The sequence below is a fragment of the Cyprinodon tularosa genome, unplaced genomic scaffold, assembly GCF_016077235.1.
Source record: "Cyprinodon tularosa strain WSP-4 unplaced genomic scaffold, ASM1607723v1 ctg10, whole genome shotgun sequence".
NCBI lineage: Eukaryota > Metazoa > Chordata > Actinopteri > Cyprinodontiformes > Cyprinodontidae > Cyprinodon > Cyprinodon tularosa.
The window spans coordinates 3,830,983-3,845,730 of NW_024037782.1; the positions used below are offsets into that span (position 1 = coordinate 3,830,983).

The 14,748-nt window shown below is 36.6% G+C and overlaps 1 protein-coding gene across 4 annotated transcripts; it reads right to left on the reverse strand.

The window, feature by feature from the left end:
• Positions 1 to 2,892: 2,892 nt before the first annotated feature.
• Positions 2,893 to 12,796, reverse strand: tfap2c (transcription factor AP-2 gamma (activating enhancer binding protein 2 gamma)). 4 transcript variants are annotated; one of them, XM_038305020.1, is made up of 8 exons: positions 10,120 to 10,608; positions 9,178 to 9,627; positions 8,760 to 8,811; positions 7,683 to 7,754; positions 6,931 to 7,153; positions 5,802 to 5,920; positions 3,580 to 3,721; positions 2,893 to 3,357 (listed from the first exon to the last, which is right to left on the reverse strand). In XM_038305020.1, the coding sequence occupies exons 1-8, from the start codon at positions 10,165 to 10,167 to the stop codon at positions 3,063 to 3,065; spliced, it is 1,401 nt and encodes a 466-aa protein (XP_038160948.1). In that variant the 5' UTR covers positions 10,168 to 10,608; the 3' UTR covers positions 2,893 to 3,062. The 4 variants fall into 4 exon arrangements, with proteins under 4 accessions (XP_038160948.1, XP_038161027.1, XP_038161172.1 ...); XM_038305099.1 differs by lacking the exon at positions 10,120 to 10,608 and adding an exon at positions 12,641 to 12,796 and having other exon boundaries at positions 3,063 to 3,357; XM_038305244.1 differs by lacking the exons at positions 7,683 to 7,754; positions 10,120 to 10,608 and adding an exon at positions 12,641 to 12,670 and having other exon boundaries at positions 3,063 to 3,357.
• Positions 12,797 to 14,748: the final 1,952 nt, after the last annotated feature.

Consider the following 14,748-nt stretch of genomic DNA (forward strand, 5'->3'; position numbering starts at 1 on the left):
GGAAGAAGAGCAACATCAGTTCCACAGAATGTCAGTTGTATCTTAAAACTATAGCTCAGGAAAACTTTAAGTTAATGATATTTCAGCCACAGCACTTGGCTGAAAAATTTGTCCTTTATGCTGGTTTAGTTAATCACTTTGAATGAAAAATTAAATGAAGTGATTTAGGTTTAGATGAAAACGCATATTACATGCAGAAAAATTACAGCTAAAGTGAGTTTACAGGTGCATCTCAATAAGTAGAATATCATTGGAAAGTTCCTTTTTTTTTTTTTTGTTAAAGCTCATAAAGTTAATGTCATATATTGTAAAGATGTAATAAATTAAGACAGTACCATAATATTTGTAGCATTGTTTTCTTCATTATTTTCTTTTAGAGTAGATAACTGGGGCTTAACTTTTTCAGAAAGTTAAATTTAGTCTGGAATAACAAAGCATACAAAAAGTAGAAACTCATGCTGGCTGTTCAGCCAATGTCACTTTGAAAAATATAAATGGAAAGTTTAGCGAAAGGAAAAAAGGGTAGTTTCAGAGCGGTAGACAAGGAACAAGCATAAATGGACATTTAGAGTCATTCATCAAAAGTAAATCATGCAAAGGAAACATGCTTTTCACCAAGATATTACTTTCTCATTAAATGTTTTTACATCTTATTGAAGGATTTTCTGAAAGAAATCTAATCACTGAAATAAATTAGCATCTAAATGATACTTAAATTTTAATAGGATGCACCTGTACACCTTTGTCTATTCGTTAAGCATAATCTAAGCAATTATACCATTATTGCTCTAAAATAAATTTTAGTAATTAGAAAAAAGATATTGAGTGAAACAATTTAAATAAATAAATATTTGTAATGGAGCTTAAGCGGAAATTCAACCTGAAAGACTCTTAATCAGCCTAACCTGGAATACATGCTGACCTCCTTTGCTCAGGCTTTAGCCAATTAACAACAAGCCACGCCCTCTCCAAAGCCAATCATTTCTCAAGACTCTCGTCATTATGACGAAGGCCCCGCTTCCCCATTCAGTGCTTAACCCGAAGTTTGACCCACTTCCCCCCAATCTCCTCCCTCTATCATAGTCCAATTAGACCCTCTCATCCTCTGGCTTATACCACCACCACTCTCATCACCAAAGTCTTCTTCCGGGGCCTAAGCGCCAAATATCTTATTTCATTTTTTCCACATTTAAATATCTGCTTTTTTCTCCTTGAACCCCAGTTGGCGTCGGCAGATGGCTGCTGACACTGAGCCTGGTTCTGGTGGAGGTTTCTGTCGATTAAAAGGGAGTTTTTCTCTCCACCATTGCTTCATGCATGCTCAAGGTTAGGGATTGTAGAGTCACTAAATCTATGCAATTAGCTGGTTTTCCTTAGATAGTAAACCGTAACTAATCTGAATGTGTTACTTGCAAATAATTTCATTGAATAAAACTTCTCTAATTGCACTTTTTCTCCACGTGAGTCTCTCCAGGTTGAAATTATATCATAATTAAACATTTTCTTGGTTCAAAAATAAACAAGCCAGTTGACTGTTCTCCGAAACACATCTTTGTCCATCACATGATGTGCAGTTGAGGTCTGTGTCTTCACACAGCCACACAGCCTATTTGTGAAGCTAACTGAGAACAAATAATGATGACTACTGTTCACATTAGTCTAGTAGGGGAATTTCTTTCCTGTGTGTGTTTATCAGCAGGGAAATCTTCCAACACATGACTTAACCATTTTATATGTAATATTGCTGAAAACTGGGCCATAAAAAGGGAAATATGTGTTTCTGTGATCTAGGCAACATCACTTAAACACTGCATCTGTCTTGAGGCTTTCATTTTTTATTTGTATTTGGTCCTGGAACTTTCTTTCTTTTTTCTTTTTTTTTTTACATCTTAAAAAAAAAAAAAACTAATCATGCCCACTTCCTAACTTCTACTTGAAAAAAAAAAAATCTAGGACAGTATCTAACACATCCGGATGAAAACCATACACCTGAATGATGTTATTTACACAAACCCATTAAATTACAACATAAATTAAAACTTATTTACATTCCAGGACAACAAACTGATTAAAATTCTATACTTAGACATTATGAAGTTAATGTCTAGTTAAAAACATTTTCAAAGAAAGAAATATGTACAATTACACTCATTCTTTCAACACTCATACACTGTAGGACTAAGCATGTTGTTTGGCTGATGTTCACTTAGACTTTTAACACTAAAAATAGGGAACATCGTGATTAGAACAGATATGGTGCTCTCAGGAACAACAAAATTGTGACAATGCTTGTAATCTACCTAAACACTGACAAGGCATGTGTTGCAGCATCTTTAGGCTCTAGTTTGTGAGCGAGCACAAACTGAAAAAGTATAGCCCGAGAGGACTCAATTTGTCTTCCATTGAACAAAGCTGAATAACACTGGAGTCATTTTTGGTTGTACAAAAAGAGAAGAAAAGGGGAAAAAAAGACAAAAGCTGGTATTTTAGTATCTCTCTTTCCCTCATACACGCACATACAAAAACACAAATTTAGAAACTGCCTTTGCAGGTCGATTGAGACACAGGAAATCAGTGGATTTGCCTCCAGACAGAGTAGAAGGGAAGGGGGGGGGGATGCTGAGAAGAATTCACAGTCATTGCAACCCATCTTGAAATGATGTCCACAAGAGAGGAGGAAAAAAATGCAGAACGTACTTGTTTACCCCCTCTTCTTCAAAAACAGTTTCTTTAGATCATTGTAGAGTGGGATTTTCATAGGACTGCCTTGCTATTATTTAATGGCACGCTTGACTGTCAGAAGCAGCTCCCAAAAAGATGAGCCCACAGAATTCCCTGTTTGGTGTCAACACATACTAACTTGTAGCAAACTGTGATAAATCCACAGTTTTCTTTTTTTAGAAATAAACATTTGTGATTGAAGCACACGTTGACACCCACTTACAAAATAAGCTCTCAAAATGGTAATACTAAAGATGAGTTTCAAAAAGTCCAAAACACAGAGGGCAGCAAGAATATGTGTATTCTGAGATTCTGAATTCATGTTTTCTCCTTCTGAGCTCTCATTTCCTGTGCTTGTCCATTTTGTCGGAAGACTTGCTCCCACTCTCCGAGGATCCCTGGGTTTCACTGCCAGAACTCAAATACATCTTGTCCACTTGTTTGAGTGCCTCGTTAAGGTAGTTCTGGAGCGAGGTCATTGCAGCGCAGATGGCTGGAGAACCGAATCCATGAGTGATGAGACTGAAATGTGTCAGACAGCCCTGAATTCCAGGCTCCAAGATGGGCGCCGGCCTCGAATTTCCCAATGGTGACCGGTCCTGTGTGAGCAGGTCAGTAAATTCTTTGCAGATTTGCCTGAGGGGAGAGAAACCAGTCAGGATGGATGCAGTATTTAACTTTGCCTGTAAGCAAACCAAATAGATAACCCTGTGATTGTTTCAGTAAGGTAAAAGCTTTACTTCAAAAATAGAGCAAAACCAGGCTTGAAAGAAATAAAGACTCGTTGCAACCTGTCTCTGTTACTTATGAATAAATGCGTGCAAATATGATGCAAACCACAAATTAGAAAATACTTACTTTGCAGCGAGGAGCATGTTCTTGCGAGAGTTGACCTCATTGCGCTCCACATGGGGTCTGCCCAAATATTCAGCTATTGCCTTTGCAGGAAACTCAGTTTCACATACATAACCAAAGTCTCTTGCTAAATGAACTGCTTCACCTGAAGAAACACAAAGGAAAAATAAATATTGTTGGCAAAAACCACAAGACACAAGACAATCTTTCTTAGTTCCTGGCAGCCTTCCCGGAAATATCTGCTTATTCTTCAGCACATAGGGAACACTTCATTCTGCTTTATAAACAGCAGCATTAAATGAATATAATTAACAATAACTGCCACATTACTTCCATACACAGTAACTACATTTATTATTAATGTTTTTAACCCTTAACCAGGTCAAACTTACATCAGTATGCAGCGTGGTGACAGAAGTGCTGTTTTCCCACCTCTATCTGAGTTATTTTTTTTAGGCAAAAATCAACTAGGACAAGCTAAAATGACACATTTCAGAATAGGATTTGCAATGATTTTAATTTATCATTTACACAATGTCTGTGCATTTATGTTTAATAAACACTTTTTCTTTGTTTGAAATATGTACTTTGCAATACACAGAACTAGATTAAGATTATTATCTCAAGAGGGTAGATCAAAGAACAGATGAGCAGGACTTTAAATTGGGTCATTTATTTTTTTGTGCTTAGTTGAAATGGTAAAAAGACTAAATCATTGACAAAAAGAAATAGAAAAAAAATATTATTCTCATATTCCGAACTTTTCCCATATCCTAATTTCAGTGAGAAAGGAATACTCTTAACGTCTTAAAGTCACTTGTAGAGAAGTAATTTTTTTTTCACATTGGGCTATAAATGCAATAAAAAACATGATACACAATTCTTTTTAAATTCACCCAAAATAATTGCTGTTTTTAATATTCTTGTTCATCTGTATTTTTTAGTTATGGAAAGATGCATGTCATGACATCTTTAAAGGCATACAAAAGAAACCCCATCCCCTACACTCCCGGTATGCAATGATCCATCAACGGAATATGAAAAAAATTGCTCAAGTGTTCACTTTGACTGAATATTTTATACTCAGTATTTTAAGCGTAAATAATTTTTCACCACATTTGAATTTTTGATCATTTGTGTTTACCATAAAAAACACAAAAAATTTCTTATATTTTAAATTAATATCTTGCATTAGGACATGAAAATTAAGCACTCATTTTTTGCTGTTTAAAAATGTTTTCAGATAGCTGCATTTAATTACAAAAGCATTGGAGAGACATCCAATGGCAGAATTATAGATCAGTGGTATGAATTTATTTTCTTATAGAGGTTCTTTTAATTTGCCATCCTAACAAGCCTATTAGGATAAATGGTAGCACTGGGGGGCAAAGGCACCTCAAGCTGTATGCTCATTGATAGACTTGTTCATCACTACAGGATTCAGGCAGCTTTTCATAAGTACAAGCTTTAAGGTCATCTGGCCCTCCTGGCGAGCTGAACAAAACATTACAAGGTTTAATTCAGCTCTAAAAGTCGCAAAACAAGCCTCCAGTCATTCCACTACATAGAATTGTTAGCCCGTTTATGAAAATGAATAGGTTTGTTGAGAGCGAAAAAATATCCTGCTTCAGCCAGTGGGCAAGTAGACAATACAAAACTGACTGTGCTTATATGAGCAAATAACTGTATTAAGGTGCGTCCAGTAACAAGTTTTTATCTAGCTTTTAGCTCCAACCATAAAGGGAAACTGGCTCACTATGAGTGATCTGTAAAAAATACAAAAACTAAATTGTCAGAGAAAGTGTCAGAGTAGCCTCAACTTTTTAAAAACAGATGAATTATTACTGATGAACAGAAACAACATTGGTAAAGACGATCTAACTCTTCCAACTGAGAATGGGGGGAGAATGTTTTCCTAAGAGAAGATTGTTTTTTTTTACTTGTCTGTCAGTTCTTCTCTTGATCTTTTTTATTTTATTTTGTCAAATGAGGCTAACCATGTTAAACGTCATCCCACACGTAAGCCACCAGGATACCTTTCTCAAGAACAATGCTTATTATTGACAGGTGGTTTTAGATTGTTTTATTGCTGTGCTTGGCTAAAAAGACACTGCTAAGGAGACTGACACATATACATTCCCATGATATTTGAACAGCATTCCAGCCAGTGCAGGCGGCAGTTATGTCCAGGAAGGCACAATGTGCTACTGAGTGACATGTCATACCTTCTACAAGTGAGGTAAGTAGAGTGACATTGGCTGCCTTTCTTCTTCCTGCAGGCAGATTAAGACCAATTTTATCCAGCTTCTCTCTCAGGGAACGACCTCCATTTTTTGACTTGGCTCTGCAGAATGACAAAAAGACAAACTGAGTCCAAAACCATGAAAGCAGCCACAGACTATAGAGGAAATTTCCTTGCATATTTACACAGAAATTTACCACAGGGCATGTTTATGCAGCATTAGCTAGTATTGTCGATTAAAAGTTCTTTGGGTTACTGTTAAATTTGTATCAATGCGTTCATTAAAAGAAAATAATTAGTATAGAAAAGCATAGACGAGTCTTTCTTAACAAAATCTAACCCTGTTTTTAATATAGTAAACTAAATACATTAACACTGCTCCTTTAAACTTAGATAACACATTTAAACTGCTGATGATTCAGCTTACCAAAACAAACAGCATCACTCTTACATGCATGTGCAGAGACTTTCAAACTCCTAAGTTGCCATGGCAGAGTCATTTTTCTGCATGACAAGGCCAGCAAGCTCTCCCTCTGCATGGTGGGTGAGAGATCTTTAGGGGAGGCATGTGCTGTAAAGAGCCCCCCATCCCTCGCCCCCGTCTCTGTTCTAACACCCCCCCTTAGCTATATGACCTACTTAGAAAGGGCTGTGTTTGTGTACGTGGGTGCATGTCAGCATTAACAAAGGCACATGGGAAGTGGCAAACATGCAGTTTGACAAAAAATTACTCTGATCAGGGGTGTTAAGCACAAACGGTAGCCCCCCCCCCCGTCCCTCAACAGACTGCCACATAAAGCATATGTGTCATAAGGTCAACTGCTACAGCACAAATACACATCTTGCAAACATCAACGAAAACAATCGCACTCTTTTCAGATTAAAACTGAAATGGTGAATTTAACACATCTTTAAAGGATGAACTGAGCTAAATTTGCAGACAAAGCAAAGTAACCTATGAAAATTGCAAAAAGATAATTTAAGGAAAAGAGCTCAAGCCAAGGCTTTAAAAAAATATTTTCCAAGACCGACTGAGCTTTAACGTTACGAGAAAGTATTTCAAACAGCTTAAGGACAGAAAAAGGAATGTCATGTTGAATGGACGCCCTAACCTGCGTAAAACTCCTCCCAGGAGCGATGCATTTAGGCACTCCGGGGGTGACAAACGTCTCTGGACTTCAGCCACAGTAACCTTGTACTTAGATGTGGAGCTCAGCAAGGAAAGGCGGCCAGGTACGGAGCAAAACACTTCAGTGGGGTTGGATACCATGCCCAGCAGTGACTCTTTCTGGAAGGGAAGGCCCAGCGTGTTGCCTTTGGGCAGTGCGACAGGGCCTGGAGAGAAAGAGAAAAATCAACATTAAATGCAGAAAAAAGAAGAAAAAGAATTGTGGTTGGGCAACAGTGATTGTTTGCATATGCCCTTTTCCAGTGTTTGTGCATAAGCTCTAAATCCCTCTGTGAATGTCTGTTTTTTTTTGCATGTAATAACAAGAATCTATGCGTGTGTGTGTTTGTAGGATTTTGCAGTTCCGAGGAAACCGGGCTTTGACGAATAAGTGTTTAAGAGAGACATCTTCCTAAAACCTTTTGAAATATTGTTTGGTTCTTGAAACACTGGATGGGTGAAGGTTAGCCCTCGCTTTAAAAACCACCCACAAACAGGTAAGCACAAACAAGCTGCCCCTCATCGAAGACCTTACTTTGTAAATGACCTGCTCTCTTCTAAAATATTTATTATTCCAGTATAGATTAAATTAACTTTAAATTTGTTTTATTCAAACACAAAAAGACTGACAGTCTTCAGACAAACAGAAACAGTACAGCACACTACAATACAAAATACAACTATCTTCATCCTCACCAGCAAGAAAGCCCCCCTCATAATAAGTCCTCTGTATGCGATCAAGGTTCCTGCCACCTCGTAGTCCTAATACTGAGACAGAAATCACAGAGTCACATGGGTGTTTCACTTCTCCTCTGGGGCACATGCCTGGGAATGACATGCCATTGTTTACAAGTGGGAAAACCTAGATTGCCTATAGCGTGGCCTTCAGCATGGGAACAAGATAATGAGCCATTACTGATTGCCATAACATCATGGAGATGGGTTCCTCTACTGCACAAATATCTATCTATCTATCTATCTATCTATCTATCTATCTATCTATCTATCTATCTATCTATCTATCTATCTATCTATCTATCTATCTATCTATCTATCTATCTATTTTTATTGGACTGTGTTACCAAAGTGTAAGGATTGCAGAACATTCAAAAAGAAATTTGTACCCAAACATATTACCAAACTGTCCTTTGCATGCAAGCCAGATGCCACACCCAACAAGAAGCTTGCCCCACTGAGAGCCAAACACAAACAGGCTGATACACAACTCCTAAATCCCCAAAAACATGATCCAAAAAGAGATCCCGATTTAAATCTTAAGACGGCCTGAAGATGATTCAAAGAAATTCTGCTTTCATTCTTACTCAACACTGCCGGTCTGCCAGATTGCTCAATTTTCCCATTATGTTAGCTACAGCCTGTTGAATCTGAAAGCAGGGATCACCTCCTTTCCCGCTGATGAACACATTCATGCACCTTCACTTACAGAATAGGTGGAGGATCATGTCAAGCTTAGATGAGTGCATCTCCTGGCCGTGTGTGGATTATCCTCTAACAGAGCGGTAGTGTAAATACAAGACAAGCAGCAGCCTCCCGGTGTGCACTCAGTGCCCTGACATACTGTTTAAAGCCTGGCATTTTTGGGAATATAGTCCTTGCTGTAAATTTCCAGTTCCTGTAAGTAATTACTGCACTGGCTGCACAAAGACTACAAAGGTAGATGCACCCCAGGCAGCGTACTTAAAAAAGACAGCTTTTTTTTCCCTTTTCATTCTTTCTTTTTTTGTTTACGGTAAAGAACATGGAAAAACGTACCTTTTTTGATGACTGTCTGATCTGCCATTATAATACTGTGGTCATCCACATGCTGATGAAACAAAACAAAAAAACAGAAAATAGTAAATGAATACATATTTTTTATTTTATATAAATTAATAGGCTTCGATTAATATGTATTGGGTTTAATTTTTATTATCAACTTCCCACAATAGACTTCCTGTCTTATAAAAAGAAAAAAAAAATACCTAGGATAATATTGTAAATATAGAAAGTAGGGGAAATAAAAAAATATATCTTACAAAATGGGGCTTTTTCATTTCTTTAAATACCCCAGTGTTTTATTTTATTTATTTATTCTTTCTTCTTATTTTTTTTTTATGCACATTCACATATAGATCCTGTTCTCTCATGCACATAACTCTGGTCTGCATTTTAATGGTTCACATTCTCTTACCTGGACGTCTTCCAGTCCAGGGCCCATGTCGTGAATCCCCATATTATCACCAATAACTGAAGAGTCCAGACTGTGTGGGGGCAACAGCTCCGACCGCCGGAACCCTTCCCTTCTCACCCCGGACGAGCCTCCATCTAGGCCCAAGATTTGACTCGCCAGTCCGCTCCTGCCGAGCCCGTCCTGGTTCTGTCGGCCGGGCCAGGAGGACTGCTGCTGGTTCGACGAAGGCGACTGATGAATGGGGTTAATGTTGAACGGGTCGCTGAGATGGGAATAAGGGTCGGTGGGCTGTGGGTAGGAGATGGGCTGGTATGGAGGTGGAAAATACGGGGGTTGGAAGTCGGAACCAGCCGAGTGGGATAGAGAAGGAGAGGGGCTGTAGAGGTGCTGACTGACCGCTGGCAGGTGAGGCAGCCGGGGGTTCCCATTGCTGTTGCCATCATGCCTTTCCTGGAAGACAGAAGAGAAAAATAAGCTGAAAAATATGGCAAACAGCCTAGAGAAATTGGGATCATATTGATATTTTATTTGAATTATAAGAGTCGGGCATCCTATGTCCAGAAGATTTTCCAATAAAAGTTTCAGTCCAGTGCACCTTAGGTAATAGGCTATATCAATATTTATTCGTTACTTGTTTAAGGGATGGGTATAATTTAACATTTACTCTAATAAAATTATATATATATATTTTTATTATTATTTAATTTTTTTATTGAGCAAAAAGTTTAAAATACTAAAATTATTGTATTAATATTTACCCAATGTTATTTTATACTATGTTAATTTCATAACGCTTTTTGTGTTTTCTTTTCTTTCTTGTTCGCACATGGAAGACAAAAAAAAAATCCTCAACCCCGCCTAAAAATCCTTGTATTTGAAAACCAAACTTTTTTTTTTCGCTCACCTTGAGTTGATTTAAAACAATGGTATTTTAATACTCACCTCACAATCTTCTTCATATTTTACGTTGTCAGCTAGTTTCCACAACATTTCCTTTTCTTCGTTGCAAATACGTACGAAAAAAAATACACAAGAAGAAGGAAAAGAAAACGTCGCCAAAGGTTAATCCAGGTGTGGAAAAAATGGGAGCTCCCTGGAGATCATGAACCCGCTTGTTGTTCTGCTGCAGCAAACAGACAGTAAAGTTGCAAGGTGAGGGCTCAAGGGCAAACTGACCCACGGACTGACGCTCCCACAGCAGAAAGCCTATGAGCCTATGAGTCTCCGTAGCCACTGTGAGAGAAAACAGTTGTTGTCAAGTAATATTTCTCACCCCCCCTTTTCTCTCCGGTCAGTGCGCTCTGGAGTTGTGTTGTGAAAGTGGGAAAAACTGCTGCATAAGAAACTTGACTCCCTCTTTTGGACGAAACGGAGATGTTCAATCCAATTGGTCCAAAAACAGCTCTGTGTTTTGTCTGTAGAACCGCTGTAAGTGGGCGTCACTGTCCTCAAAGATGCCGCTGACAAGTTAGAAGAGAAATATTCCTGATTGGCGGTAGGATGGGCCAATCAGAATCCCGTCCGTCTGTTTCAGCCGTCTGCGTGCGATGTCAACGATTGAAACCAACCTTCAAACATGTTGAGTCTCTATTCGTGCGCTGCTGTGGGTACAGCCTCTCACCACAAAACTAATTAGATTTTCTGTTCTCGGGGTTTTCACTTCTAAAACAGAGGGCTTTTTTTGAAAGACAACCAGGTGTTCTGGATTAGCAACAGTTCTTGTAAAATGGGTCCAGTGGATATCGCCGTAAAATAAAACCCACATTCATTAAGCGAGCAGCTTTAATTTATTTCTTGCTGAGGATGTTTTTCGTTTTAAGATAAAAATGTTAAGTGGCTCTATGTCCAGGGTAACTACCGGAACCTCATAATGGGAATTAAAATAGGCTTTGGTGACTTGGTTTAGTTGGGTGTTAATAGTTATTGGAATTTATGGATGCCACTTTTGATGCTGTTGTTCCTGATTTGTATATATATTTTTTTGTTTTTGTTTTTCCATACGTAGTTAAACTAGGACATCCACTCATCTAAGTGTACGGTTTATTAGGCTATTTCTCATGCTACTACATCTTAAATAAAATGTTAAAATTCAAACACACACACACACACACACACACACATATATATATATATATATATATATATATATATATATATATATATATATATATATATATATATATATATATATATATATATATATATATATCTCAGATTCAAATAAGATTGGAGCTGGTATAGATTTTGCTTCTCTTTTACAGGTAATACATACCGAAATATTCAAAGCAGAAAATACAGTATTTTTCCCCTTTCTTTCTGAAGTCCATGCAATTTGAGCGTATTATGGAAAGTCTATAAACAGGTCAGTTAAATGTTCATTTTTTTTTTTTTTTTTTTTTTTTTAAGTGGTCCATACTATGCTTCAAATAAATAATATGCTTTCTAAACCTTACGCTTTAGTTGTCTCTCCCGCTCTCTCTAAAGGAACAAAACACCTTTGAACCCTAAAGAATCTCAACAAACAACTCTTTTGTAACTTCATTTGCATTTTAGAGAAGATTGCCTTTTTAATGACTCAGTAGTATGCATTGCAAATAAGCTATTGTATTTTTATTCTTGACAACCTCATGTGTTAGTTTAGTGTTAATTTAAGCCAGAGAAAACATTAAACCTATATGTTATTTGATGTCATTCGAAATGTAAGCCTAAAATGGCCAACGTTTTGTCCTTTAAGGAATCAGTTTATGTCCCCCCACGCGAGCTGTGATTCTCTGGGAACGTGGACAGTGAGGATTAATCTCTCTCTTTTTTTTTTTTTTTTTTTTTTTTTTTGCGTGCTGCTTCTTGGCTTGTTGTGATGCGAAGCAGTGAAATGCGGCGTGATTGAATATGATCCTCTTAATAGCAGGCATGTTAAGGGTATTTAGTCACGCTTGATCTGACTGTATAACGCTTTGAACAATCTGAAAAGTACAGCTTGTCATGCTGGCAGTAATAGCTACTCATTTGATGCCAGGTGTAAAGAGGAACTGAATCGGTAAATATTTGTCATCAATTCAGTCAGCCTGCCAGGTTAAATGGTTCAAGGCCGATTATAATTTTTGATTTATGAAAAATAAAAGGACAGTACAATCCTTTCGCACAAACATCAGAACTAAATATCATACAGGCTATATAATACAAGTAAATAGCCACATTTTACATGGGTCTTGGAAGTATTGTAAAGGTAGTTTCAGCACTATTTGGATTTTGTTTTATATTTTTGAATAATAAAAATTAGATCAAATAAATCACTTGAAAAGCCATATATGAATTTGAGTGATTAGAGCTCAGTTGTTTCTGCGTCTAAACAGAGCAGCAGGACAACTAACAAGTGACTGTGGGGTGAAATTTTAAATATAAAGAATAAAACCTGAGCAAAAAATAATGCAATAAACATTTAGAAAAAAACTAATCAACTCACCCTCCAGTCTATTCTATCCAACACGGACATCTGCAAGGTTCTAGTCGCGGTAATCCCTCCGAGAGGCTGCGACTGACTGAATTCATGGGAGTTTTACCTCACCTGATTATTGTGCAGTGCGCATGCGCCGGAGTATAGCTTCACCTGAGTGGCACCAGAGCTGATGTTTTATCATCGTTTTCGTGTAAATTCAATAAATTCCTTATGAAATAAACAAAGTAAAATACTCAGGTAAAATTATTTCTAAACTATGTAGAATTAGTTTCGGCCTAACTGACTTGAAGCAATTCTAACAATGTTTATGGTGTTTTTTAACGGGTCTCGATTTATCTAAAGGCAAAAATAAGGGCTTAAGCTTTGAAAGAAAACAAGAAAAAGGGAGTTTGAAAAAAAAGTTAGATGAGGTAATTCCTCCCCCCTTAATGACATCGCCTCAGGCTGACAACGAGGAATCTCTTTTCAAAAGCAACTGAAGCTTTTTAAAAGGCCAAGAAGGGCTCCTGTTATCTGATCTTCACCTCAACATTTGGAGAGTTAAACTAATGAATACATCAAAGTTTCTTTACCGTGTTCCTGCTGATGTGATTAATAAATGCGGTTCATGGAAAAGAAAAGGCATCTTTCTCACATGGGTTCCAACCTGTCATGAATATGAGGCCCTGTCAAATAACGCCGCTTCATTGTAACGTCGGTTCAGCTCTGTTTATGTGGAAATACCTGTTTACAACTATGGCACCAAGCAGATCATACAAAACAAAGCAGATATCTTCAAGTAGCATAAATAAACAAATAAATAAACAAATAAATAAACAGGATTACAAAAAAGAAAAGAATGAGATGATTGATTATACAATCACGAAAAAAAGCACATTAGGCCTACAACTTTTTTTTCTTTCTTTTTTTCTTCAGGTAATATTCCATTAGAACAAAACATGAAGAAAACAAGGGTGGTCAAATTTTTGTTTTATTTCTGACTTCATACACTTCATACATAAGGTGAGTTAGCCTATTTAGTGTTCATTCATAAGGTAATAAAAACTGATTAATAAATCGTACCCTGACATGAAAAAAAATGTTTTTTGACTGATTTGGCCTAATTTTATTTGTAAGGTTAGACAGCAAACCCCCAGGCCAGAACTCCACTGAATATATATATATATATATATATATATATATATATATATATATATATATATATATATATATATATATATATATATATATATATATATATATATATATATATATATATATATATATATATATATATATATATATATAAATATATATATATATTAAACATTTATTAAACATCAAAATGAAAAAAAAATATCTTTGAAGGCTATCTTCCAGTGTTTTCTTTTCATTTTTTTTCAGTTATTTTTTCCCCCAATTATTTTACAATACAGGAAAAGAAGAATAAACAAGCAAAATAGCTGTTAAATAGTTAAGTCAGCAAAATATTTAAAATGTGTGGTGAGAATTTTGTTTTATTTTTTAATAAGTTGCAATTGTAACTGCCACATGGGAAGTTTGCAACATCTGACCTGTTGTGTTTCCCACCAGGCCTCTAAATGACACACTTTTATGAATGTATAGGAAACAGAAATGAATGTTTCTATGTTAAAATATTCAGAAATGAATGTTACTATGTGAAAGTGTTACCATTCTAATATAAAGAGTCTGTGAGAAATTACGGAAAAGTAAAAACTGTGGCAAATGTCCCGACTCTCCTTCTAAACAACGGCCTACATGCCAGAAAGTAAATTTAAAAAAAGAAGAAAAAAAAACTACGACGCAGAGTTATAGTGGTTTGAAACCAAAAACTTAAATTGATTATTATTATGATTAAAAAGATTGTTAAATTGTATATTAAATTGATTATTATTATTATTAATATCTATTTTTATTCTAGTAATTTTCAGCAAGCCTACCAAACCCAGCCGGATCGCAGTCAGTTTATGGGGTGACCAAGCCTCTATTGGCATCTTGTGGTGTATTTGCCTCATTACATGATGATTTTAGAGGCGTTCAAAGCAAAGAATAACGATATACAGATTAAACACCGAGATGTCCGATATATTTCCAGGGGTCTGCTGTAACAACTC

Excerpts from the sequence above, each read along its gene's own strand:
- tfap2c (XM_038305020.1), bottom strand. The coding sequence starts at position 10,167 with ATGTTGTGGAAACTAGCTGACAACGTAAAATATGAAGAAGATTGTGAG. Across the intron at positions 5,921-6,930 it reads CTGGGAGGAGTTTTACGCAG|AGCCAAGTCAAAAAATGGAG; the intron begins GTTAGGGCGTCC and ends GTCATTCTGCAG. Across the intron at positions 3,358-3,579 it reads AACATGCTCCTCGCTGCAAA|GCAAATCTGCAAAGAATTTA; the intron begins GTAAGTATTTTC and ends CTCTCCCCTCAG.